General features: G+C 44.9%; 4 protein-coding genes across 8 annotated transcripts; 2 read left to right on the top strand and 2 right to left on the bottom strand.

Annotated features, from left to right (window-relative positions):
• The first annotated feature begins 871 nt into the window (after positions 1-871).
• LOC146571689 (uncharacterized) lies at positions 872-7,482 on the top strand. Of its 2 annotated transcripts, XM_085280985.1 has the most exons (14): positions 872-955; positions 1,655-1,734; positions 1,846-1,957; positions 3,700-3,816; positions 4,569-4,685; positions 5,101-5,199; positions 5,606-5,731; positions 5,863-5,960; positions 6,037-6,126; positions 6,247-6,295; positions 6,562-6,626; positions 6,939-7,060; positions 7,151-7,250; positions 7,324-7,482. In XM_085280985.1, the coding sequence occupies exons 3-14, from the start codon at positions 1,882-1,884 to the stop codon at positions 7,399-7,401; spliced, it is 1,137 nt and encodes a 378-aa protein (XP_085137111.1). In that variant the 5' UTR covers positions 872-955; positions 1,655-1,734; positions 1,846-1,881; the 3' UTR covers positions 7,402-7,482. The 2 variants fall into 2 exon arrangements, with proteins under 2 accessions (XP_085137111.1, XP_085137112.1); XM_085280986.1 differs by lacking the exons at positions 872-955; positions 1,655-1,734; positions 1,846-1,957 and adding an exon at positions 3,192-3,413.
• Positions 7,476-12,081, bottom strand: lyrm5b (LYR motif containing 5b). 3 transcript variants are annotated; one of them, XM_085280990.1, is made up of 3 exons: positions 11,896-12,081; positions 10,709-10,774; positions 7,476-7,794 (listed from the first exon to the last, which is right to left on the bottom strand). In XM_085280990.1, exons 2-3 carry the CDS (start codon positions 10,751-10,753, stop codon positions 7,588-7,590), a joined length of 252 nt encoding a protein of 83 aa, XP_085137116.1. In that variant the 5' UTR covers positions 10,754-10,774; positions 11,896-12,081; the 3' UTR covers positions 7,476-7,587. The 3 variants fall into 3 exon arrangements, with proteins under 3 accessions (XP_085137116.1, XP_085137115.1, XP_085137117.1); XM_085280989.1 differs by having other exon boundaries at positions 11,725-12,080; XM_085280991.1 differs by lacking the exon at positions 11,896-12,081 and adding an exon at positions 11,141-11,422.
• A 194-nt stretch (positions 12,082-12,275) lies between these two features.
• On the bottom strand, positions 12,276-18,125 carry nedd1 (NEDD1 gamma-tubulin ring complex targeting factor). 2 transcript variants are annotated; one of them, XM_085280983.1, is made up of 16 exons: positions 17,974-18,125; positions 17,075-17,218; positions 16,615-16,709; positions 16,199-16,315; positions 15,988-16,128; positions 15,426-15,655; positions 14,873-15,074; positions 14,648-14,771; positions 14,371-14,481; positions 14,009-14,059; positions 13,839-13,928; positions 13,582-13,748; positions 13,308-13,506; positions 12,998-13,139; positions 12,797-12,863; positions 12,276-12,715 (listed from the first exon to the last, which is right to left on the bottom strand). In XM_085280983.1, exons 2-16 carry the CDS (start codon positions 17,208-17,210, stop codon positions 12,611-12,613), a joined length of 1,977 nt encoding a protein of 658 aa, XP_085137109.1. In that variant the 5' UTR covers positions 17,211-17,218; positions 17,974-18,125; the 3' UTR covers positions 12,276-12,610. The 2 variants fall into 2 exon arrangements, with proteins under 2 accessions (XP_085137109.1, XP_085137108.1); XM_085280982.1 differs by having other exon boundaries at positions 14,371-14,484.
• A 3,001-nt stretch (positions 18,126-21,126) lies between these two features.
• On the top strand, positions 21,127-23,708 carry pclaf (PCNA clamp associated factor). The gene is made up of 4 exons (XM_085280988.1): positions 21,127-21,285; positions 22,169-22,249; positions 22,329-22,509; positions 23,507-23,708. The coding sequence occupies exons 1-4, from the start codon at positions 21,240-21,242 to the stop codon at positions 23,544-23,546; spliced, it is 348 nt and encodes a 115-aa protein (XP_085137114.1). The 5' UTR covers positions 21,127-21,239; the 3' UTR covers positions 23,547-23,708.
• The last annotated feature ends 24 nt before the right edge of the window (positions 23,709-23,732 follow it).

A 23,732-nucleotide genomic window follows, 5' to 3' on the forward strand; every position in this document is an offset into this window, starting at 1 on the left:
ATCTTCTTATGTCTTAATGTTGTTTGTTTTATTTTTTTAAGCCTTAGATAGTTTGTTTGACATAATTTTGACTTTTCGTAAAATATTAATATTTTCTGTAAAATATTTTAATTTCTCCTCTGAACAAAAATCAGAAAAGCTGCGACCTGTTGCAGCAACAGCATCAAACTGTTTTATTTAGTCTGCTTTGTGTTGATGTGTCTGTTCCTCTAAATGTTCAAAATAATACAAACTGTTATTTAGATCATATATTTAATTCAGTTCTATTTTATTTACAAGGCACCAAATCATGACCACAGTGCCTCATGGTGCTTTATGTTTTATGGTAAAGACCCTAAAATTATGCACCCCAACAATCAGATGACCCCCTGTGACCACTTTGGGGACTGTGGGAACGAAAAACTCCTTTTTAACAGGAAGAATCAGGAGGCTCAAAGTTGTGAATCGTGACGCCTTTACTCTCCACCAGACCAAAAACATGAATTTGACCTCACAGGAAACGAGCCGCTGTCTCCTTTTCTGCTGTGGATTTGTGTTTTTCTGTGACTTTGGCTTCTCGGTGGGTTAGTGTGGATCAGTGTGGAGCTGATAATAAAAAATCCATGTGAAACTTTATTATCCAACTGTTACGGTTACAGTAGACGCAACAAATCCAGCCTCGGCCATTCTCGACCTCAAACACAGATACATAGGGTATCCTTTAACTTCTGTCAGTTCCCACAGTCTCAGCAGGTGAGTGGACATCAGTGATGGTGAGTTCAGGTGAAGCAGAAATATGAACGAGTTTTAATTGTGTTGGTGAAATGAACTCTATTCTCTCATTAAACGTCAGAGCCGCTCAGATCTAATTAGAGTGGGCGGGGCTTGTTACACGTCACGTATATGTATAAAGGTTGGAGAGCTTCCCTTCCACCCAGCGTGTGCCTCTAGTATCAAATGCAGACCTCCAGTCAAGGTAGGTGCTCTGTGCTCTCCTCTGTTGTTCGTATTATGGTTATTATAGTAACTATAGTTTAAACTAGCAGCTTTCATTCTCATGATTTCACCCCTGCGTCATGAATCAGCTTAAATCACAAACTTTTACTTTCGCTTCCTCGGCCGTGACAGCCGGATCATCCGGATCCTTTCCCCCTTCAGCTTTTTGTGAAAGCGCTAGAAATCAGAAATCAGAGAGGAAAGTGTGGCTGGCTGAGAAAGGATTCGGACCCACAGAGTCAGACTTTACAGGAAACTCCCCCAAACCACCCGGAAATATCCCCTCTGACACTTAGGCGCAGTGTTTCCTCCTGATCTGAGCTTCATCCTGCAGTTACACGTCTCTGAGAGACGCTCGGTTTGGGGCAGATGTGCCGATAGACACACCCCTGCGCCACCGGAACATCCAAACACCGTCAGTCCAGGGGCGTGTCCGGGGACAGGAGTGCATGGGGTGGCACCCTCCCTGATCACCAACCACCAGGAACATTTACCCAAGTTCTTCACTGAAGTGCACGTTATTGTACTGAATCCAAGTATTTCAGTTTTACTGAGGCAGATGTTACATTTCCGACACTTTATTTTCAATTGTCTTATTGGTTCGCTGATTAACTGCATTATTGTAGTTGTAACTGGGTCATAAATTACATGTTGTTATAATTCCTGTTATATCTTTTAGGACCTTCAAGCCTGTAGTTGTGTTCATTATCAGGAGCCCCCCCCCCCTCATCCTTCTTCTTCTTTGGTGCAGATTTCCAGGTGAGGGAGAATCTGCTGTTTTTATCACTGGGCTCTTTGCACAGATCCATGGTGTTAAAAACCTGCATTTGTAATCAGTGACGGTTTTCTGATGAGTCGTTTCTCCTGCAGCTGTACTGGAGCAGTTAATCATCATCATCAGTGACGATGAGGAGGTCGCAGCAGGTGGAGGAAGACGAGGCGCTGGCCCGACGCCTGCAGCTAGAAGCCGACTCAGAATTTGGTAAATGTCATGGCCAGTGTTGGTCAAGTTACTTGAAAAAAGTAATCAGTAACTAATTACTGATTACTTCCCCAAAAAAGTAATCCCGTTACTTTACTGATTACTTATTTTCAAAAGTAATTAGTTACTTAGTTACATTTTAAAAACACGATTTACAACCTGAAGAGGTGATAAAGCGATAGATCTTTCAGCCCAATTCTACTTTTTCTACATAATCATCATACAAAATGTAATCAGATGGAAAAGTCTCTTTTTAAAACTTGTTTTATTAGTTTTAATCTTTTAACTTTATGCATCAAGCAAACATTAAATTATCTGCAACATTCTCTGACTGGAAGAAATTAGTTTAATACAGGGGTGCTCAATACGTCGATCGCGATCGACCAGTCGATCGCAAAGGTAGTATTGGTAGATCGCATGGCATTAAAAAAATAGATGCCAGCCTATCATCCATCCCGTCACTTGATTGATACAGGGAAGCCAGTCAGATGACAGCAGATTTTTTCTGACGCTTAGGTCGCTGCGCATGCGCAAACAGCGGCGCGAAGTGTAGTAAAACTGACAAGCTAGTCAGCGAGTTAACTCCAATTTTTAGCTCTCGGTTTTTTCTCTTAAACCTGGCCGTCAGCAGCTACTGTCCGGACTATGCATCCCTGGCTGATTCAATTCAGTGCAAGTCATCAGAGTAAACTCAGGTAATGACAAAAAATTTACATAGTTAATTGTGTTGTGAAATATTGGATATTGCGGTTATGCATGTATATACATTGTAGATATAAAGAATCCTCAATATATTTATAAATAAGTATATGTTTTGGATTTTTGTAGTGGGTAGATCATTTTGACTTGGTCATTTTATAAGTAGCTCACATGCGGAAAAAGTGTGAGCACCCCTGGTTTAATATTTAAACCTATTTTCTGCACATTCCAGCTCATAAAATAAAATATTTTTTGTGTTTACACTCAGTCTTTCAAATAGATGCAAGTAAAACACAGCAGAAAATAAATAAAGTCAAAGACTCAGCGGTCCTGTTGCTCTATTTTCACCTGTAAAGCAGGAGTGGGGTAGGCGGAGGTTTACCCTGGTGCAGGTGTGCCGCGGTCAGTGGAAGAATCCAGTTTCTCTGTGAGTTTCCCATTACGTCGTAGCTACTCGGTGCTTGTTGGAAGTTTAGGGGTTTTTTCGCTGTAAAAAGAAGTTTTCTTCCCACGCACAGCGGACACTAATGTTTTTGTCACTTTGTATGGAATCAAACTCAAAGTAAGGTCAGTACTTCCACGCTTTAAACGCTGCACGCTCATACTCTCTCTGCACTCCATATATGATCCATTGTTGATCTGCACACAGCTGTTGTCACGAACGTCGCACTCGCTTACGTCACTATCGTGAGACATTCTCGCAAAAAATCACGGTTTTAGTAACGCAGTAACGCAGCGTTCCTACGGGAAAGTAACGGTAATCTAATTACTGTTTTTGCAATAGTAATCCCTTACTTTACTCATTACTTGAAAAAAGTAATCGGGTTACAGTATCGCGTTTCTTGTAACGCGTTACTGCCCCTCTCTGGTCGTGGGGGTGGGGACTTTATGTAATTCTATAGAATTTGCCAGCTTAGACGGGCATGATGTCGGTATGAGGAGATCATTCAGTCCCATCGAGTTACCCTTTGAATATTTCAGGGTTTTAAACTCCTACTCAATAACTGATGAACTCTTAAATCTTTCCATCTCTTCTCCTGCAGCTGGGGTGGAGCAGATCTCCATCACTGAGGAGCAGCAGGCTGCGGTTCGTTTACAGCAGATGGAGGAAGATAAGCTGCTGGCCCGCCGGCTGCAGGCAGAGGACGACTCGGACATCGGTATGTGTCGGTCTTATCGGGGGGGGCAGACCTGCTGTCGGTCTGCTGCTTTTGTAAGTGAACCAAAGAAAATGCTAATGCTAAATAACTTCTGTAACTGCTATGAACGTCATGTGACTGTGATGCTCGGCGTGAGCAGTTATATATTACAACTTCCTGCCACACGTGTCAAATGAAACACCGAACTAAGACTTTTCACACCTTTGTTCATTTTTTGTATTTGGCGACGTGCTCCTGATGAGACAAGCGCTCCGGCTAAAACAGATGGAGGACGACCATGACCAACTAGGCTCCACCCCTAAACTGGTCCTGATAATCTAGACTAGGAACAAAACAAAAAACAGGACCGCCAGTACCTCCCAATTCAGCCTGTACTTAAAAAAACAAACAACTGACGGAGGTGACGGGCGACCATGCTCCGTCTTCTCTGAAGGCTCGCCTTCAGGAACCAATCAGCAGTAAGAATAAATCAGAGAAGCTCACACAGGGGCGCTGCTTGTCTGCCTTTTGCAGTGGGGAGACTGCAGCACCCTCAGCCCCCCTCCTTCACACGGCCCTGTCCATGCTGTCCTGTAGGGAATGACTGTGATTGGCTGTGGTCACGAGTCGATTTGCATTTTATTAAAGATAATTTTTAATTGGTTCTTTATTTTTAGTTTTTTGCATTTTAAATATCACTCGATGGTGCACGCGTCTCTGGGTCTAGCTTCTTTGGCCTGGATGGGTTCTGTGACGAGTGGTTTCTCCTGCAGCTGTGGTGGAGCAGATCTCCATCAGCGAGGAGGAGGAGGCTGCAGCTCGTTCGCAGCAGCTGAGGGAAGACGAGGCGCTGGCCCGACGGCTGCAGGTGGAGGACGACTCGGACATGGGTACGTGTTGGCGTTACACACACACATATGAATATTGGAACCCTTCTTTCACTGCTGCTTTAGTTTCAGCGTCTCTGACGGTTGTTGGCGACAAAAAAAAGCGGAACCGATCCTGGAGTTACTCTTCTCTCAGCATCAGGAACGTTAAAGTTCCCGATGCTTCCTAAGCTCCACTTTTATCTTTCAGCTTCTCCAAAATTTCCAATTTCCAACATTCATACATGTTGCTGATGACTCAAACGGCTGCAGGAACACGCCCACCCTCCACATTAGTTATTATTAGAACAGTTAACATGCATGTCACTCCTGCTGTCACATTTTGTCAGCGTGGTGTCTTTGAACGCAGCACGGGGGCTGTTGCCTCAGCAGCTGCACCCTCAGTGGAGGCTTGTCTGATCCTTCGTTTCTTCTGCAGCTGCGGTGGAGCAGCTCGCCATCAGCGAGGAGGACGCCATTTGTTTCCAGCAGGCGGAGGATGACGAGGAGCTGCAGGTGGAGGCCGGCTCAGACATCGGTACGTCAGCGTTGCGTTAGGCTGTGGTGAGTCGGTGAGTGAAACGGGCGCTGCTCTCAGGCGCTGCTCGGTAATCGCTGTTCGCCGTTCACTCGCAGCTGCTTGATGAGCAAACGTCGCTGTTCCCACTTCCACGCTTTGCATACATGGCGGGATTCCCACTGTGGAAGAATGATTTTGTTTTATTTTGTATTTATTTTTTTAAATGTTTTGCCTTTTTAAATCTATATCCTTCATTCATCATCATCTTCATCACTACTGTGATGTTGTGGCACGGTGGTGTGGTGGTCAGCAGGGTGTGCTCACAGTGAGAAGGTTCTGGTTCTGTTCTCCGGTTCTCCCACAGTCCGAACTATTATTATTACTATATGATGATGGAGTCTGTGACGAGTGGTTTCTCCTGCAGCTGTGGAGGAGCAGATCTCCAGCAGCGAGGAGGAGGAAGAGGAAGAGGATGCGGTTCCTTCACAGCAGGTGGAGGAAGACGAGGCTCTGGCCCGAAGGCTGCAGGCGGAGGACGACTCGGTGCTCGGTACGTGTCAGTGTTGGGGGGCGGACCTTGAGAACGATGGGGAACGTCGGTATTATTGAAACATGATTGGCTGGTGGTGGTTCCAGCCTCCTGCTGAACCTTCAGCGTTCTTCTGATGCTTTGTTCTGCAGCCGCGGTGGTGGAGCAGCTCGCCGTCAGCGACGAAGAGGAGGGAGCCACTGGTTTACAGCAGGTGGAGGATCACGAGGCGCTGCACCAACACCTGCAGGTGGAGGCAGACTTGCACCAAACGCCTCACCTGAGGCAGAGCGGACAGGTGTTCACGTTTCTGTTTGTTCCTCCAGGCTCGGCTGGACCGAGTGGAGCACAACAGACACCGTCACCACCTCCATTATCACCACCTCCACCAGCGTCTTCTTCATCGCCTCCACAGGGTGAGGCAGCCAATCACAGTCTGATCGTGGTTTTCATATTATCAAAAGTGGTGCTGCGTTCAGGAAACGTGCGACGTTTTGCTTTGATTCGCTGACCGAGCCGTGACCTTCTCTCTGCAGGGTCGTCCCACAGAGCGCCGCTGGATGATTCAGGTGGCTCCCGGAGAAGGTAAGCACCAGAAACCAAGTACTACAGAGATGTGGTATAAATACATGCAGTACTTCAGTCCAATCAGGTCTTTGGAGTATTTGTAGTTTTTCTACTCGCTCCTGTTAAAGTAAAGATTTTTTTTCTCTCTATAAAAACTGAACAAACACAAGCTGCTCAAACCTGACCGACCAATCAAACGACAGCGTAGAAACCTGACCAATCAAACGACAGCATGACACTGTTGTAGAGCTTTAATCGGTCTGCTTCTGCTGATCGTTCCACAGTTCTGATTGGTCACGGCAGGAGTAGGGACGCCACATCTGATGACGCTGAAGGAAACGACTACGAGGTGAGGAGTCTGGAGGAGGGGGAGGGGTCTCGAGGAGGGGGAGGAGTTTCGATCATTCTGCAGACTTTGTTCACTCAGGGACAAAAATCCCGTCAGAATTTGTCTTTGGAGCTTTTTTTCCAAAAAGTTGTTTTGAATTTGGATCTTTCTTCTTCTTCTTTAATGTTTCATCTCAGACTTGGTTTGTGATCTCTTCTTTACGTTCCTCCTTCGTGTTACAGTTAAGCTCTTACAGTTAGACGCTGCAGGTATTCAACGTGGACCAATCAGGGCCCAGATGTCAGAGTGTTGACGCCTTTGCTCGTCTTTCAGTCTCTGCTGGAGCTCGAGGAGCGTCAGGGCGCCGTGAGGACCAATCAGCTGAGCGCGACGGACATCCAGAGGTTTCCCACCAAGGTGTTCCAGGGATGCGGCGGCAGCGGCGGGAACACGCAGTGAGTCTCCGAGCTCGCCATTTGTAACGCTGAAAACAAACAAACCCCAAACCTGCACGCTAACACGTCTCTGTGCTGATTGGCCGGCAGGTGTCAGATCTGTGTCTGCGACTACAGCGACGGCGAGAAGCTGAGGATTCTGCCGTGTTTCCATGACTACCACGTTCACTGTATCGACCAGTGGCTGAAGGTAACGCCGTGCTTGGTTATACGGAGATGACATAAACTTGGAACGCCACCTGACTCTGTCTCCTCCCCCCCAGGATAACCCCACCTGTCCCATCTGCAGAGTCAACCTGGCCGACAAAGACACCATCGCCCCCCCGACCTCTGACCTCTGACCTTGCTTCTACTGTTTCCTATGGGAACAGACAGACAGGAAGGAAGGAAGGAAGGAAGGAAGGAGGACTCACGCTTGTTTTTGTTTTGAATACTTTAATTTAAAGGCTTCACTCGGTGGTCATGTGACCTCAGGATTGGATCCGTAAACCTCAGAGCTGTTCGTGTCGTCACCGTTCGGTCGCCGTTTAGTCCTCGTAGTAGCGCTTCTTCATCGCTCTGTACTTCCTCAGGTAGTAAAGCGCCTCCAGCTCCCGGGCCACGTACTCGCCACGAGCAATCAGGGCCTTTATTTGCTCGGGGTCCTCCACCGCCTTGTTCCTGGCAAACGCCGCTCTCAGACGGTCGCGGAAGTAGTCACCACCTTTGGGGTACTCCCTGCCGAGGTAGAGGAGCTGCAAGGAGGAAGAGGATGTGTTAGCAAAGATATGTCTTTATTTTTACTAAAGGGCAAAAAGGCGGCCGATGTATGACGGCACATGATGATCACATGATCTCAAAATCAGCACAGGTCTTAAAATCACTCTGGACGATGATCCTAGACTGACACACCTCCAGAGGCCAATGTGTTTTATCAGGACGAGCAGCGGGAACGCTCCGAGGATCCACGAGCGCTTTTAGTGATTCACTTTACAAAAGGTGAATCTGAAATCTTGTCACATAGTCTTGCTTTGTAATTCCTTCAGCGGCGCTCCCTGCAGAGACCTTATCTTAGTCTAAAGCTGATAACAGAAAGTGTTTTCCTAAAGAGGGTCAAAGGTTTATCTGCAGATAGCTCTGCGGTCATAAAGGCGCCGCTGATCTCCATCCTACACGCTTCCTCATGCATAAAATCTTTAAAAACACTGATTGTTACAGTGTCTCACCTTACTTTCTAATTCACTCAGGAGGGCGGAGCTCCTGCGTGAGGTGGACAGGAAGTCTTTAAACCTTCACCATGAGGGATCACGAGTGCGGGCATCTTATTTTTTGCATTTATGAAATAAGAAAGCGCCGCCTGCTGCCTGTTTGTCTAAACTCACTGAGTTAGTTTCACCAAAGAAAAATGTGGTGACCATCTCAGGCCACAGCACATCTTATGTCACGTGTGCAGCTGGTTTCACTCAGAACCCGTTAAAGGGGCGGGGCTACAGAGGGAGGCGTGTTAGATTTCTGGGTTTTGGGCTTTAATGTTATTAAAATATTGTGATGGTGGGCTGTGAGTTTGATTGTTGGTTTTCTCTGCTGATGTTGTTCGCGGCGTAACGACGGCTCTGCCACTGAAACGTCCACTTTTTCACCCTAAACATGATGAAGTGTCGTCAGAGTGTTTCTGAGCAGATAATCTCAGCCCGATCCGATAAATAAGCTTTAAATATATCAGAACACCACTTCAGCGTCATTCTGACAGATGAATAAAGACCTCAGTGCTTTGGTGCAGACACTACAGGTTGTGCACGCAGTTGCATTCTTTTAATGCCCAGCAGGGGGCGACACTTGCTGCAGCGCCCTCTGTAAACACTGCTGACATCTTCACAGATAAACATGAAGCTTGAACATTTTGGTGGGGCTCAGCACCGCTTTGCATGATGGGAGATTTGAGAGGCAGCTTTGTGCCTTCAGATCTGTTTGAGGTCATCTCATCATTACGCACCTCCGACGGCTCACAGTGGCACCGACGGATCATCTTAAAAGTAAATGAACTGTCAATAAATGTTAACAACATCATCATGGAGTCTTTGCTGACGCCGCCTGAAGTCTCATCATCCAAACTCCCGATTCTGACGTTTACAGCTGTGAAAACAGAAAATCTAGAATCGCTGGAGGACAACGTGTCACCGACAATGCTCCCTCTAAGCTGCCCACTGCTGGCACAGAAAATCTGCGTTGCGCACAAAAAAAATCTGACCTGCACTGAAATTAAAATTAAACTTTAACAATCCTGTTCTGCAGTGTGAGTCAGTGACTGGCTGCTCCCGTATGGGATCAGAACGATGCCACCTTATCCCAAAGTCCAGCCAATGATGCGATTCACATTCGTATATACGCAGCTGATCAACGTGGCTGACAGGCTATGACAGCGTCCTTATGTGCCGGTGTTTTAGCAAAGCAGCTGATGTGGAGTGAAGCCACGTTAATGACAACGTGTACAACCATTGGAGATGTGAGCAGGACAGACGGAACAACTGATGGACAAAGTGTGGACTTTATACCAGTTTATAAACTGTGTTGATCGACCACGTAAAACCAGAGTTATGATAAAATATCTGCAATGTTTGTTTTCCTTCCTGAATACTGTCGTTGTTTATATTTACTGCAGGAAGAAACGGTAAAAACTGCGTTTTATAAGGAAAACGCTCAAAAGCCTGTGAACAAAAACAAAACTCCCAGCCTTTCCTATTGGTGGAAAAATGTACCATGTGGACCAATCAAAGAATGATATGGCAACATGGCCTTTAGTTGTTTAGGACGGGGGAAGTTTTAGGAGTGACAGCGTGTTTGAGATGTGAGAGATTTGAGACGTTTAGCACAAATCTTGTGTAGTTAGTGTGTAGTTAGTGTGTAGTTAGTGTATAGTGTGGTCAGTAGTGTTGTTGTGTGTCAGAACAATGAGGCGCCTGCTGAGTGTTACAGATGTTACAGCAGTGACACATCTGCTGCTGTCAGGCCTGCAGGTATCAGGCTGTTGTTCTCCTTCATCTCATAGTGGACAGAAATTATTTTTTGGAGCGGCACAAATAATTTGTGTGGCATCAGATTTGATGCAGAACAGCTGATTGTTCTGTAAATAGTTTGAAATGTTTATTTAAAAACACCTTGTCTGCATTTTTAGGTAAACAGCTGCAAAACTTTGTTTCCATAACTCAGTTACTTTTTTGAAGAAGTAACTAAATAATTAATTACCCAACATTGGTCATTATTTACTGTATTTGCAGACAGAGTTACAGACTCTCTCCCAGACCACAGACTCACAATACAGTCAGAGCAAAAAATAATAAAAATAAAGTTGTTTTCAAAATTGGAGTTCAGGTTATTTTTGCTTCCAATAGTGTTAACATGCTGCACATGAACAAGATTGTTTAAGTTTTCATTGTCAGTGGGTTAAAGCAGTTAATTAAAAGTCGTCTAACATAAATGTAAATGCTGTAATTTGATTACTTTAGTAAACATGTAACTTGGATGCTGGCGTGACCACAGTGCACACGTCTGCTGCTGCTCACAGTGGTCCACGGGACGCTCAGGGAGTTTGTGTGTTCGCTCAGACACGTGAAACATTAGAGGGAACTTTGGTCATCGAGTTCTTTAAAAATGAATTTCCCCAACACTCACGTTCTTGTACAGTCGAAACACTTCAGACCTGAGTGGGTTGGCCATCTTCCTGGAGGACAGTCCGAGCTGAGAAAGGCAGAATAAACGCAAAGTTCAGATTAAAGAGGTTTAACCTGCTGCTCACGCTCAGTAACTGCTGAGGATTCAATTCCATGTGCAACACAAAGAAAACTGCAGCTCTGCTGACGAATCAACAAGAGAACCATCGAACCAGATCAGTCGCTTCACAGGAATCACAAACAGCGTTAAGGCTGAATGACGCAGTCAGATCTGAAGCCATCGGCTCCGGATCGGATGGCCGACTGTCATTTATCTGTGACAGCCGAAGCACTACAGGCGCCAGTGTAACAGCAACACTTTAAAAATAAACAACAATAAAGCTGTTTAATAATTAAATGTTAATAATAACAATAAAGTACATCTTGAAGGTACCTGCTAACCTATTGTTCCCATGACGTTTATGGCTTTTGGGAGGCCAACAAAGAAACCGATCTTACACCAGAGTCCACTCACAAAAATGCAGATTTTCACCTGACAGAAAAAAGAAGTTTCTATTCAACTTTGCGTGATTTTACTGTTTCAGTGTTTTCTTGTGATCCGAACTAACTCACTAAAACATCAGAGTCGCTCCGTAACACAAACTAACGGACCAGTCGAGGCCGCTGCAGACGCAAAGCTCCGCCCTTCTGTGACGTAAAAATCCAGCTTTTGTGAATGGAGTCTGGTGGAGAGCGACCCGGTTCACTTCGCGGTTAGCACATAACCCACAGCGGCTCATCCAGGTGTGCAAAAAATTGGCACACCAGCACGTGATCTGTAGTGGGCGTGACCGCCGGCACCTGCTGCAGGTAACACTGTGTTTCCGCGTGTCTCTGCCTGCAGGTCTATAACGTTAGAAAGTACACGCAGTATCGCAGTACATGTAACGCACACCTGTCTGCCAGGTGCGCGTTAGATTAGACTGAAAACACGTTTAACGCTCAGCTCGTGACGTCATAAATACTATAAACACTTACAGGAACGTTTGAGGCTCGTTGGTCTCAGTTTTGCTGCAGGGTTTGAATTCCTGCGTGAAGTGGATCAAATGAAACGTCACCTTCAGGTGATTCACGTCAGGTGAGCAGCGCTAGCAGGAAGCCAACTTTGCTCTGAGCGGCTGAAAGAGAAAAACCCGACAATAAACTAACCGAGCCTGAGCGGGTCAAAGGTCACGCAGGGTTAAAGTTCCCGCGGTGAATCTGTTTCCCCCGCTGCTGTTGGTCTAAAACAACCCGCTGAGCTCCGGGTTCATCGCCGCGGAGCACGAAAACCTAAAAGTCTGAACTTAGTGAGCGTGCTGCGCGCTCACAGGCTAGCAGGTAAACAACCAAAGAGTGTGAGCGCGCAGAGAGTAACCCCACCCCGACACGCTCAAACCGCCGGCCCGCGAAAAGCCAAAGAACAAACACACATTTCACTACAAACTACGACCGCATATCACCGTAAATACTGCCTCACACCGTGTTACTTACTGATCATTAAAACTGTGATAAACACACCAAAGGTTTTAGAAAGATTCGGGTTGATGTACATGAAAACACACACACGTAATTTTTTTATTGGCTGTAAACTTTTTCTTTTTATTCTTCTTCAGACAAAAGCTTCTTACTAAAACATGATGCAGGCACATGTGAACCGACCGCCTTTCAAACTCTTCCAGGCTTTGACATCAAAATTCATTAAATTACAACAAAACAGGGTACATAAGTGTTCACACACACACACACACACACACACACACACACACACACACACACACACACACACACACACACACACACACACACACACACACACACACGTTCATGTTGGACCATCTGACATCAGGATGGGAGGAGGCAGCCAGAACGAGGCTCCAGACGGTCAGTAGTTGGCCCTGAGCCGGCGGTTCTCCTCCCTCAGCCTCTCGATCTCCTCCACCAGAGACTCGTTGACGGAGTATTTCTCTATCAGACTGTGGATCTCAGTCTGAAACACAAACACAGAATCATAAAAAACCAGAAAGTCACATCTGACCATCAGAGGAAAGCTCGGACGAATCTGTCGTACCAACTGGATGTAAAACTGTCGGATCATCTCCACCTGGAGGTTGATGATGTCTTTGTGACAGGCGTTCCTGAGGAGGAGAAGCTTGTTCATGTCCCGCTGCCATAAAAGCTCAAAAACACCAAATCAACCCGCCTCTGAAAATAGTCCCCACAAAAGGGCTAGCTGATTTTTCTCTGAAGAGAGGTCAGAGGTCAGACTGACCTGAACTCCTCCAGAGTTTCGTGGATCATGTTCTGGATGAAGTGGATCTGCAGGGAGGTGAGGGGAGCAGCTCCGGCCTGTCCAACCACGTCGGCGATGTTCTGAGAAAGAGACGAGGAAACGGCAGCCGACAGAGCCGGACCTGAAGGCAGAGGAAACATCGGAATCTCCCACACAAGCAGCTGACCCTGAACTCAGCGTCCAATTCACAAGCCTATTCCTACAGAGTCCCACAAACAGTGAACTAACCACGGTGATATCGGACCTTAGTGGGAATTGAACCCTCAGAACTGCTGCTGCCCGACTCTACCTGCTGCTGCAGATGTGGTGGGTGGAGCTCCGTGGACAGGTGAGTCGTAGCTCAGGTGAGCCTGAATGCCATTGGCTCTCCGGAGGCTGGGCTCTGGCGTGAAGAAGGGCGGGGCCAGCTGACTGTGATTGGCTGACTGTGACATAGGGGGCGTGGACTGACTCTGTGTCTCCAGACTGGAACAGCTGACTTTGTCAGACTGAGACAGATCAAAGTTCAGTTAGGTGGACCTGCGTTGTCACAGGTGTAGAGGTTAAAGGTTAAAGGTCATCACCTTTCTGGCATCACACAGTTCTCCAGCTACAGCGGTGTTTGGCTCCTCCTCTTTGATAGCCGGAGGGGTCTGGAAGACTGACAGCGGGCTGTAGCACCTCCCCGCCGAGGCTGCGAGCGGCGTTCCCAGTGGCGTCTTCCTGTGAGAGCTGGGACCTGCGTGAGAGTCTGAAGCACAGTGCAGACATTCTTTAACCTCCAGGTGACCTCACCTGGACCTTTAGGCATTTTAAATGGGCGTTGAACTTGAACTCTGACCTTCTCTGACTGGAGAGAAGATGTCCAGGCTGGCCCGGCCTGTTAGCTGCTGACCCTCCCCATCTCTAGACATCACCTCCGAAGTGGTAACTAAGGAAAAAGAAACACAGCGTCAGGATTGGTCCGACGGCAGCGTCGCTTCAAATGCATCTGGTGACCACCTCTCGTACCCTGTCCTCGTCCAAATGGGGTGTTCGCGGTGGTCCCGTGGGTGAGCGGGTCTGGAAGAAGAAGGAGAAGCACGACTGAAATGGATTCAGTTAGAGGTGATAACAGAGAACGGCTGTGAAGGTTCTCAGTCATCCAGGTCATCGCAGTCAAAGGAGCTTGCAAAGAAAAGCGTCTGGACTTCTTTAAGCTGCTTGAAGACGTTTCTCAGATGAGAGCTGAAACGTCTTCAAGCAGCTTAAAGAAGTCCAGACGCTTTTCTTTGAAAGCTCCTTTGACTACAGAGAACGCTGCGATTTACAAAAACAAGGCAACGTTAGTGAATGCAGCATCAGATTTCAGCCAATCACAGGCTGCCTCTGACCTTCGCGAGCGGGAGAGAAGATGTCCAGACTGTTTCGTCCCACGCTACTGAACTGCTCCGCCCCCTGCTGGCCTTCAGCTTCCCGACACATCCCGTCCACAGCAGCGCCTCCTGCTGAACACGTGCTGTAATTATGGCTTTATCATCATCAGACAGGACAACCGTGATTGGCCACACTGCCACAGGAGCTTCAAGCTCACAGTTGCCTTATTTATCTGTGTGGGAAAAACAAAACGCGCACACTCGCGTTCACAGTGACCTACAGCGTGAAACCCACCTGTGTTTGTCACCTGTCTGTTGGGGGCAGGGCCTGTGCTGGCGGTGGGATCTGGTTGGCTGCTGGGGAGCTTGGTGGAGGATCTCTTAGAGCTGGAAGTTTTTGAGGAGCCAATTTTACTGGACTGAGACAAGAAAGAGAGAAAATAACCCTGCAGGTTTGGACACACTGAAGGAAAAATTGATATTATTCCCATCTTCCGTCTGAGAGTCCCGAGGATAGTACCTTGTGTTTGCTGGCGTTGCTCTGGAAGCGCAGGCAGGTCACTGAGGTTTTATGGGCCACTGTGATCCTGGTGGGGGAACTGGAGTTTCTCAGGTCGTACTGGTAGATCTTCCCGTGAGTGGACCCGACCACCAGCCCAGTACCGTCCAGAGTGAAGTCCACAGCTGTCAGAGGACTGTCCACGCGGATGGACCTCAGGACGCTGGAGATGCAGACGAACACGCCGTTAAACACAAAGTGGAACAGATTTTATCCACAGACAAAGAGTGGGCTTCAGCTCATGCTGCCTTCTTATTGATGCTTTGCTTTGGTTCTGGACTGCTGGACAGAAAGTTTTATATTAACATAGGATAAAACACGATGAGACTCATTTTAAAGTCTAGAAGTCTTCTGCAGTCTCCTGAAAGGAAGACAGGTGAAAAACTACACCTCCTCAGAGCCCGGCTCATTCTCAATGAGCTCGAGAGCGCCCTCTATGGAACAGGAGCTCCACAGAGGGCGTGACAGCCTTGTGACCGAGCAGGGACGTGCAGAACAGAGCGATCGGACTCACATCTTGCTGGCGGTGTCGTAGCAGACGATCTTCTTGTCCAGGCCGACGCTGACGACCAGCAGGTCGCTGGTGGGTGAGAAGGCCAGGCCGGAGCCTGGGGCCTTGTGGGCGCCGTCAAACACGTGCAGCTCCTTCTGGGTGTTGGAGTCCCACAGCACCACCGTTCCGCTGTCAGACACGCTGCCCAGCAGGGAGCGCTTCACCGTGGACAACCTCAGGTCGTGGATGGGCTGGAGATCAACAGATTATCAAGCAGTAATACCAAACATTCCTCTGCTGTCTTTTAGTTACAGTCTTTACATACACAGACTGAACAGAGTGAAGCATAAAAACGGAGCCCCTCCTCCACTCTCCGGTTAACTCTGAGCCTGCAGAGTTCTTTTATTAAAGACTTTATATAACGTGATGAGGTGAGGTAAATAAACTGAAAGCACACCTCCACCTTTTGGCTGCTCCCTCACTACAGTCATATCACCAACTCACAGCTCACCTGAGCGGCTGCACATGAGCAGCTTCAAAGAAAATCTTTAAAAGAAAAACGATATGAAAGTGGAGGTCTGACCTGGTTGCTGCCGTGGCCGAACGGCCTGCTGGATAGGTTGGTGGTCAGACTATGGAGGACTAGGTCGCCGCTGGTGGAGCCGGAGGCGACGTAGCTGTCGTTGGCATTAAAGGACACGCAAGTCACCTCCTCCTTATGGTCCTGAGAGAAAAGGAGGCCATGTTTATCCCGCTCAGAGGTAAAGGAACCCGGAGGTGGCGTGAGGTCCTACCTTGAGGGAGCGGTGCAGTCTCTTGGTCTTCAGGTCCCAGATGTGCACGCAGTGATCGAGACCTCCGCTGACCAGAAACTGAGACGAGGAGCTGAGACACACCCGGGTCTGCTTTTTCTGAACACGGGTACAAACCAGCACCGTTACACTTCACAGAGGCCGAAGAGCTCTCAGTGAGATACTTACCAGACTGACTCGGCTTTCTAAAACTACACAGCGTAACTAAAATCTTTAGTTTCCCTCTTTTCCCTGAAACCTAAACTTCACTAAAACACCTGGGAGAACAGCTGGTATCATATTTCTAAAGCTCAGTGTTTTGGGAACTGAAGGAGAATTTGGACCCAGAGACAAACAATAACGTCTTAGGCTTTATTCTTCTTTTACCCCTCTGCAGTCTTTAAAGAGCTGAGACTCACCCCGTCGGCCAGCTCCACCACCGGCACAGGAGTCGACTTGAGGCTGGAAACGACCAGCTTGTCCCCACTGCTGCTGGCGCTGACCAGGTACTGGTCTGAGAGAACTGGTCAAGGCTGATTCACAGATCTAAAGGTGATTTATGCTGCTCACTCTGACAGGGCAGCTCTGCATGATTCATAGTTTAAAATAAGCTTTCTTTGTCTCATATTGTTCATGACCTGTCTGAAAGAAGCTGCTTTAGCTCCTCCCCCTTTAAGACATTTTATTGTGATTGGCTGCCCCTTGAAATTAAACCGCCAACTGAGATCATAAACTCATCAGGAAGTGCTTACTGAGCTCAGGGTGACCAAAGATGTGTATACAATCAGACAGAGGAGTCGCCCCCTGCTGGACATGACAAAGACAGCAGATTTCCATCTTTCATATCCCGGCTGTGGTGACTTAGTGACAGCAGGATACTGTTGGAGCTCCAGCAGGCCTGAGCAACAGGGTGGCTTGTGCTGTGTGGGTTAAACTGCTCCACTGGCGCCATGGAAACCGCATCCCAGATCTTCACGCAGTCTCCGGTCGACACCAGCCGTGTCACCTCCTCCATGGTAACAGCTGGAGAAAATAAACACATGCACAGAGAGTTGTATCGTCGCAGGCCGTCACTGTTAGTTTTACAGCTCATCATTGGTTTTGTCAAACTTGCACAAACAACATAATTGTAAAGTTTTCCATTAAACAATGATCAGAACTACATGACTATAGAAGGGAAAGGAAAAACCTGCGACATAAACACAGGAAGATGGATCGGATTTACATTTTACTTTTTGGCTTTTAGAAACCGACAAAGCCAAAAATGTGCATGTCTACTTTTCCCACTGAATTCAAAACTAGATTCTATTTAATTTATTTTCGATTGTGTTTATTTCCTTTACTGTTCAGCGCTCTGAAACCTGGTTTTAAAAAGTCTTATAGGAAGGTAGAGTTGAAAAGCTGGTGCAGTAACTCCAAGTATCAGGCAGTAAAAGTACACAGTGCTGAAGTATTTCTGTGGAACCTTCTATCGGATGTTCGTAGTTTTTTGGTCTCTGTTGTAGTTTTTCTACACAGTTAACTGCAGGCAGACGGACACGTAAAGCTGAGTCTGACGCCTGTGAGGACTTTTAACGGCTCGCAGGCTGTTTTTGGTCCATCAAACAGAAATTTTATCGACTTTGCTCCGTTAACTTGAACCTGCAGCTACAGGTAGCTCATGCTAACCGACTAACAGCTTGACGGCTTTAAAGTTAACAAATAGTCGCGAGGCGAGCGGAAACTGCCGGGAATGTTTTCGCCTGACCCTCAGAGTCCTTAAGATTAACTATACTTACCCAGAAAGAGTTTTTAATCACCGAAAAGTCGAAACTGAGTTTGTTTTGGAGGCGCCCGCAGCCAATGAACCGCCACTACGGAACACCAGGAGGGACAAACGGTGGAAACGGGCTCGTACTTCCTGTGTTTGTGTTAAAGTCTAATCGAAATGTACTAAATATACAGTATCAAGGCAACAATTAAAGAAAAACACAGAATAAAATATTTAATTTTTGTTATATTTTATATGAAGAAAATAGGAATATAAAAACGTGGCTTTATGAAGAAAAATAAAACAAAAACAAGTTTAGTAAATATTAGTGATGGGATTTCCGGCTCTTTTAGAGAACCGACCCTTCCGGCTCGACTCACTAAAAAGAGCCGGCTCTTTCGGCTCCCAACCGGATCTCAAATTCAAATCAAATTCAAATTTTATTTGTCACGTACACAGTCATACACAGTACGATATGTAGTGAAATGCTTGGACAACTGCTCGTGACCTAAAGAAAACAAAAAAGGAAAAGGCTATGAATAAGATAGGAAATAAATATGAAAAATTAAAAAGGGTAAATTTAACTAGGAAGGAATAAAATATAAATTAAGGTTAAAAATGAAATAACTGTACAACACAAATTAGAATGAAGGGTAAATTTAACTGGGAAGAATAAGATAAAGATAAATATATAAATTAAAGTTGAAAATAAAATAACTGTACAACAAAATACACAATACACAATATAGAACTATATAAGAATGTATGAAGAAATCTAAATATAAATAAATATATACACAATAACAGCAGCTGTACAAGTATTAACCGGAAATGAAGAATATAGTGACCAGTGTTGTGCAAAACCAAAGTCCAGAAAGTCCAGTGTGTGTGTAAGAACTGTATGTGTGGGTCAGTACTGTGTGGTGGTGTGATTGAGAGACCGTATCGCCTGCGGGAAGAAGCTCCTCCTCAGTCTCTCTGTGTTGGTCTTCAGGGAGCGGAATCGCTTTCCTGACCTCAGCAGAGAGAACAGTCTGTTGTTGGGATGGGATCTTCAGGTTGTTTTGTTGCTTTAATTAATTTATTATTAACAACAATATGAATATATGCACAAAAGGAATTACTAATGTAAAAAAATGTTGTTTTATTTATATATGTTTATATATAAATATATATAAACGTAAAAACTCCAAAACACGTAAAAACTCCATAGCACATACAAACCCGGAAGCATGTACAAACTCCAAAACACGTACAAAACACAACACAAGTGCTCCAGGATGCTAGTGGCAGTGTTGAGCTTTTGTTACTTAGTGGCTACACAAGCCAGCAAGTACCAACGACCTGATTTGGTGTGTGGTAGTAACAGGTAAATGTACTTTTTTTTTTTTTAATTTATATGAATATATATGAGTGCTTGTGTATAAATACACAAACAATACACATATGCTTTCAATTGTGTAATTTAAGTGATCTAGGTAGCTCTGTTTTGGAAGTTCAGTTAACACTAGAAATGTGTTTTGGAGTTTATACGTGTTGTGTCTGTAGGGGCCACCGTAAATATATTTTTATTTATTCACTCCACATAAAATGTAATAAATAAATCATATAATACAAAAAACAACTATTTACATTTTAAACTTTTAACTATTTAAATTTCAGCTTTTTCCTTTTAAACAAATTTAAAGTGGAACAACACAAAACACTGCAAACCACAACACAATTAAACATAAATTAAAATATGAAAACAAAAAGAAGATGCACATTCTCTGTCATATGGACCTGCATGAATAAACTTTCTGAATCCTTTATCATCTGCAACTGAAAATAGTTGTGGATGATTACTATACCTTTCTAATGTTGTTGTCCCTGCCTCTCTTTCTCTCTCCCTCCCTCCCGCTCTGTTCCTGTGCTACTGCGAGTGTAACTACCACCCCTCCCCTCAGCGCAAGCACAAGGCTCGCGTGCGGAGTGAAGCGGGAAAAAGTGCGAGAGAGAGGGTGAGATAATGAAAAAAAACCCACGGCTCACGTCGTTCACTTCAAAGATCCGGCTCTAAGAGCCGTTTCGTTCGCCAACGACACATCACTAGTAAATATAAGTTTCTACCGCATAATTATAGTATTAGTATGAAATTCTTAAAGTGTTTTGGAATTATCTTAATTACTGATACCCTTATAGTTTATTGTATTTTTATTGTATATATTGTATAATTTATTGTTTAAAAAAGGCCAATAAAAAAATCGCTCAAATAAAATTCAATATGATCAAACCATAGAAAATGTAAAAAAAAAAATACACAAAAAGGAGCTTGACTTTTTTTTTTTAAAGATATATAGAAATTTTAAATTGAATTTAAAAAAAAAGCAGAAAAAACAGAAAAATTTGAATGGAATACAGTAAAAATGAAGATAAAATATTAGTAAAAAATTATATACTAAAATAAATTATTAAAGTAAAACAAACGACAAATGTAATTTGATAAACTGGCTTCATATGCAAAATATTTCAAATTCAGCAAAGAAAAAACAATAGTGTATTCAAGACGTTTCGGCAGTATTATACCCCATAATTGTATTACTATCATGAAATCTTTAACGTATTTCATTGTAATTTATTTACTAAAATCATTATAATTTATTGTGTAAACACAACCTATAAAAAACATTCATTTATATAAAAAATACAATATGACCAAAAAACAACTAATTGAAGTGAAAAATAAATAAATACAGCAGAACAAAAACTAAACATACTATAGTGTATTTCAGAAATTTCGACAGTATTTTTTATTGCAGTATTTACTACTCGTCTTAACAATGTTGATGTCAAAGTTTCCGCCACTAAAAAAAATTGCCATTCATAAAATTTCAGGTTCAAGTTTTCACTTCATTCAAAATGTCAAGTTGTTAACGCTAGTTCCTCAGAAGTTTGAGTTAGTAAGGTGCAATTTGAAGATACATAATTTGAAGTTTTGTGATAATAGCCTGATAACTCAAACTTCTGATTACCAAGAAAATGTTCTGTTTCGTTATTTTTCTGCCAGTGGCTTAAACAATCATCCATACAGTGGAAGAATAAAATGGTGGGAGCTGCAGTTACACACATTCACCTATGAGGGGCAAACTTGTATTCCAGCTATTCGTGGAGTCTACCACTATAGAAGCAAGAGAAGAAGAAGTCTCCCGCCCCATCCGCCTGTTGGTTTTAAACCGAGGCGGGACGGTGCTCGGTTCACTGCGGTCCGCGGATTTCAGGTAGGAGTGTCGGCTTACTGTAAAACCCGCTGCCAACATGGTGAGGACAAAAGCCGATAGTGTGCCCGGATCATACAGAAAAGGTACGGCAACAAGTTAAAGGCATTCAATCAGAATTTAGGTCTTTAAAGCTTGTTTGTACAAGAACACGTCTGTTTTGTAAGGTAGTCTGGCTGGCAGGCGGCGCTGAGCCAAAGCTGGTAAAATCATACAAATGTAATCTCGAAGAAGAGTAGTTAACGTATTATATTTATTTTTTACACTAAAATAATTGAAAGAAGACTGTCAGATGAAGTTTGTGTGTAAATCCACCGCACGGCTTCCTAAAATCAGCCTCCCGCCAACACGGAGGCTGGTCTGCTGCCCTCTCGGGTTCTCCGGGAGAGGCGAAGATATTTAAATTAAAACATTTAATTGTCTTTTTATCATCGGAGTCAAAGGTTCTAGCTTAATGTTCTCATTCATCTCACGAGGTGTCATCTTTAATGACCCTTTCCCAAAGTTTGTACGACGTTTACTGCAAACTGGCGCCAGTTTTGAGCGCCGCGGTGCGTCTTTGTGCGCACGCCTCACAAAAGTCCATTCGCATATTAAATAATTAAGGCGTCTCTCTTTACCATAGATGCCACGCGTGTTACCGTCCATAATGCATGCATGTTTATTAAGTTCTGGGACCTTCTGGTGAATTTGGCTTACATTTCTTCCAACACCCAACGGATAAGAATTAAAATTTAGACCTGCTCTGCTTCCTTAAAGACCCAGTTTAAATGGCAGTGAACTGCTCTCATTCACTCTGCAGCTATTTTAGGTTTTTAACAAGCTTTCTTTGAACTTTGATTTAACATTCTGCAAATGAGACTTTACTCTCTTTACGTTCATTTGGCTCAGCTTTGGTCCTCGGTGAACTTCTACTGGTTTCTTACTGGATCCTTCATAATCAGCTGGTTTCATGCATTTCATTTGCAGCTGTTGCAGCTTCTGCACCCCGGAAGTCTCTGGGTGCCAGTTCATCCAACGCTGCCTCCAGCAGCCAGTCCCCCACACCTGGTCAGTCCTAGTTTCACCACACACACACACACACACACACTTCACGTACTGAGGCTGCTGTAATTGTTGTAACTTGCAGCAAAGAACAAATACACTGGTGGGAACCCCGTGTGTCCTCGTCCCACCCCGACCTGGCAGAAGGGCATCGGGGACTTTTTTGGCGGTCCCCCCAGGAAGATGGAGAAGGAGAACAGGCGGCCCCAGGAGGTGGAGGATGATGAAGAGGCCGGAGGCAGCGGGATGTCAAAAGCCAACAGGAAGTATGTGTTGTGCTTTATTTGAAACCTCTTCAGGGAACTTGTGTCCCAAACTCCTTTTAAAACACACACAAAATGAGAGCTGAAGCTCAGCCGAGGTTTGCTGCTGTGTGATGAGCCATTAGTTTCACCTCAGATTATTTCAGTGTGGAGCTGTACCTGCTGCTGTGATACGTGGGCCAGGCTAGTTTGATTCGCTAAAACACCAGCTGCGTGCTGCGTGAGATGCAACATTTGAATGAATGCTGTATGAAACGGAGGCCGGTGTCAACGGGAGCTGATGCTTTACCGTACCCAAAGAGCGTGATCCAGAGTTTGGATCGGCATGAAGCTTTATATGGTCACTTATGGATCAGGAACCTCTCTGTTCAGTCACCCATCAGAGGCCGGTTTCTGAGGGTTCACCGGAAACCTTCAGCAGAGTCTGCAGCTATCAAATGTAAAAACGCAGAGATGGAGTGCTTTTATTTTGAAAAATGAAAGCATTTTAACTCTGCAGGTTTGTTTTAAAAATTATATTCCCTCATGGTCATTGAATTAAAGCAAACGGCATCAAGTGGTACCAGGAAACTCAATGTCCAGTTTATTAGGAACACTGTAGCCATGCTTCTCAGCTGATTTTTGTCCAAAAACACCTCAAATACAGCAGCTGACGATAATCTGATTATTTCTTTTTCTCAAATCGTTGCTTTTATAGCTTCAGACTCACCTGTCTGGACTGATCTGCAGCTCCTTGTAGGTCTTGAAAGTCATTAAAAGTTAAAAACTGATATTAAATAGTTTTAAATCGATCAAAAGTGAGAAAGCTGTTTGGTTCAAACATGGGTGAGTAACTGATTGCTGCATGGATGATGCTAAAATCTGAGGAGAGGCCTCAAACTCGCCGCTGACGCCGCTCGACTGAATGACAGATTTTACTTATTCAGGACGTGGCGTTTGTGTTCCAGCGCCCTGTGGGAAGTTTGACGCTGATGTTGATCAGTTTGGTTTTTGTCCGCAGAGCCCGGCCGCTGCCCGCTGAGGATGAGGACGACGACTGAAGCCTGGATCAGTCCGACTGCTGATGTACATCTGTATATAAATTCTGCTCAATTCACGTTGTATAGTTCAATGTTTTTTACCTACAGAATGTCTGTTTGAGATCATCTGGATTTTGTCTTTTTTACTAATAAAACTTGACTGAAAACAAACTGAAGAACAAATATGGCCGTCTTTGGATGAGGACA

This window comes from Mchenga conophoros, linkage group LG7 (genome assembly GCF_057382185.1).
Source record: "Mchenga conophoros isolate Kocher_MC1m ecotype Shallow Benthic linkage group LG7, M_conophoros_male_GT1.1, whole genome shotgun sequence".
NCBI lineage: Eukaryota > Metazoa > Chordata > Actinopteri > Cichliformes > Cichlidae > Mchenga > Mchenga conophoros.

Coding starts and splice junctions, on each gene's coding strand:
- LOC146571689 (XM_085280985.1), top strand. CDS start 1,882: ATGAGGAGGTCGCAGCAGGTGGAGGAAGACGAGGCGCTGGCCCGACGC. Junction 3,817..4,568: donor AGAGGACGACTCGGACATCG/GTATGTGTCGGT, acceptor TTTCTCCTGCAG/CTGTGGTGGAGCAGATCTCC. Junction 4,686..5,100: donor GGAGGACGACTCGGACATGG/GTACGTGTTGGC, acceptor TTTCTTCTGCAG/CTGCGGTGGAGCAGCTCGCC.
- lyrm5b (XM_085280990.1), bottom strand. CDS start 10,753: ATGGCCAACCCACTCAGGTCTGAAGTGTTTCGACTGTACAAGAAC. Junction 7,795..10,708: donor TGTTTCGACTGTACAAGAAC/GTGAGTGTTGGG, acceptor TCCTCCTTGCAG/CTCCTCTACCTCGGCAGGGA.
- nedd1 (XM_085280982.1), bottom strand. CDS start 17,210: ATGGAGGAGGTGACACGGCTGGTGTCGACCGGAGACTGCGTGAAGATC. Junction 16,316..16,614: donor TGGTGGAGCTGGCCGACGGG/GTGAGTCTCAGC, acceptor ACCCGTGTTCAG/AAAAAGCAGACCCGGGTGTG. Junction 13,140..13,307: donor CACCACATCTGCAGCAGCAG/GTAGAGTCGGGC, acceptor CTCTGCCTTCAG/GTCCGGCTCTGTCGGCTGCC.
- pclaf (XM_085280988.1), top strand. CDS start 21,240: ATGGTGAGGACAAAAGCCGATAGTGTGCCCGGATCATACAGAAAAG. Junction 22,250..22,328: donor CAGCCAGTCCCCCACACCTG/GTCAGTCCTAGT, acceptor TGTAACTTGCAG/CAAAGAACAAATACACTGGT. Junction 22,510..23,506: donor ATGTCAAAAGCCAACAGGAA/GTATGTGTTGTG, acceptor TTTTGTCCGCAG/AGCCCGGCCGCTGCCCGCTG.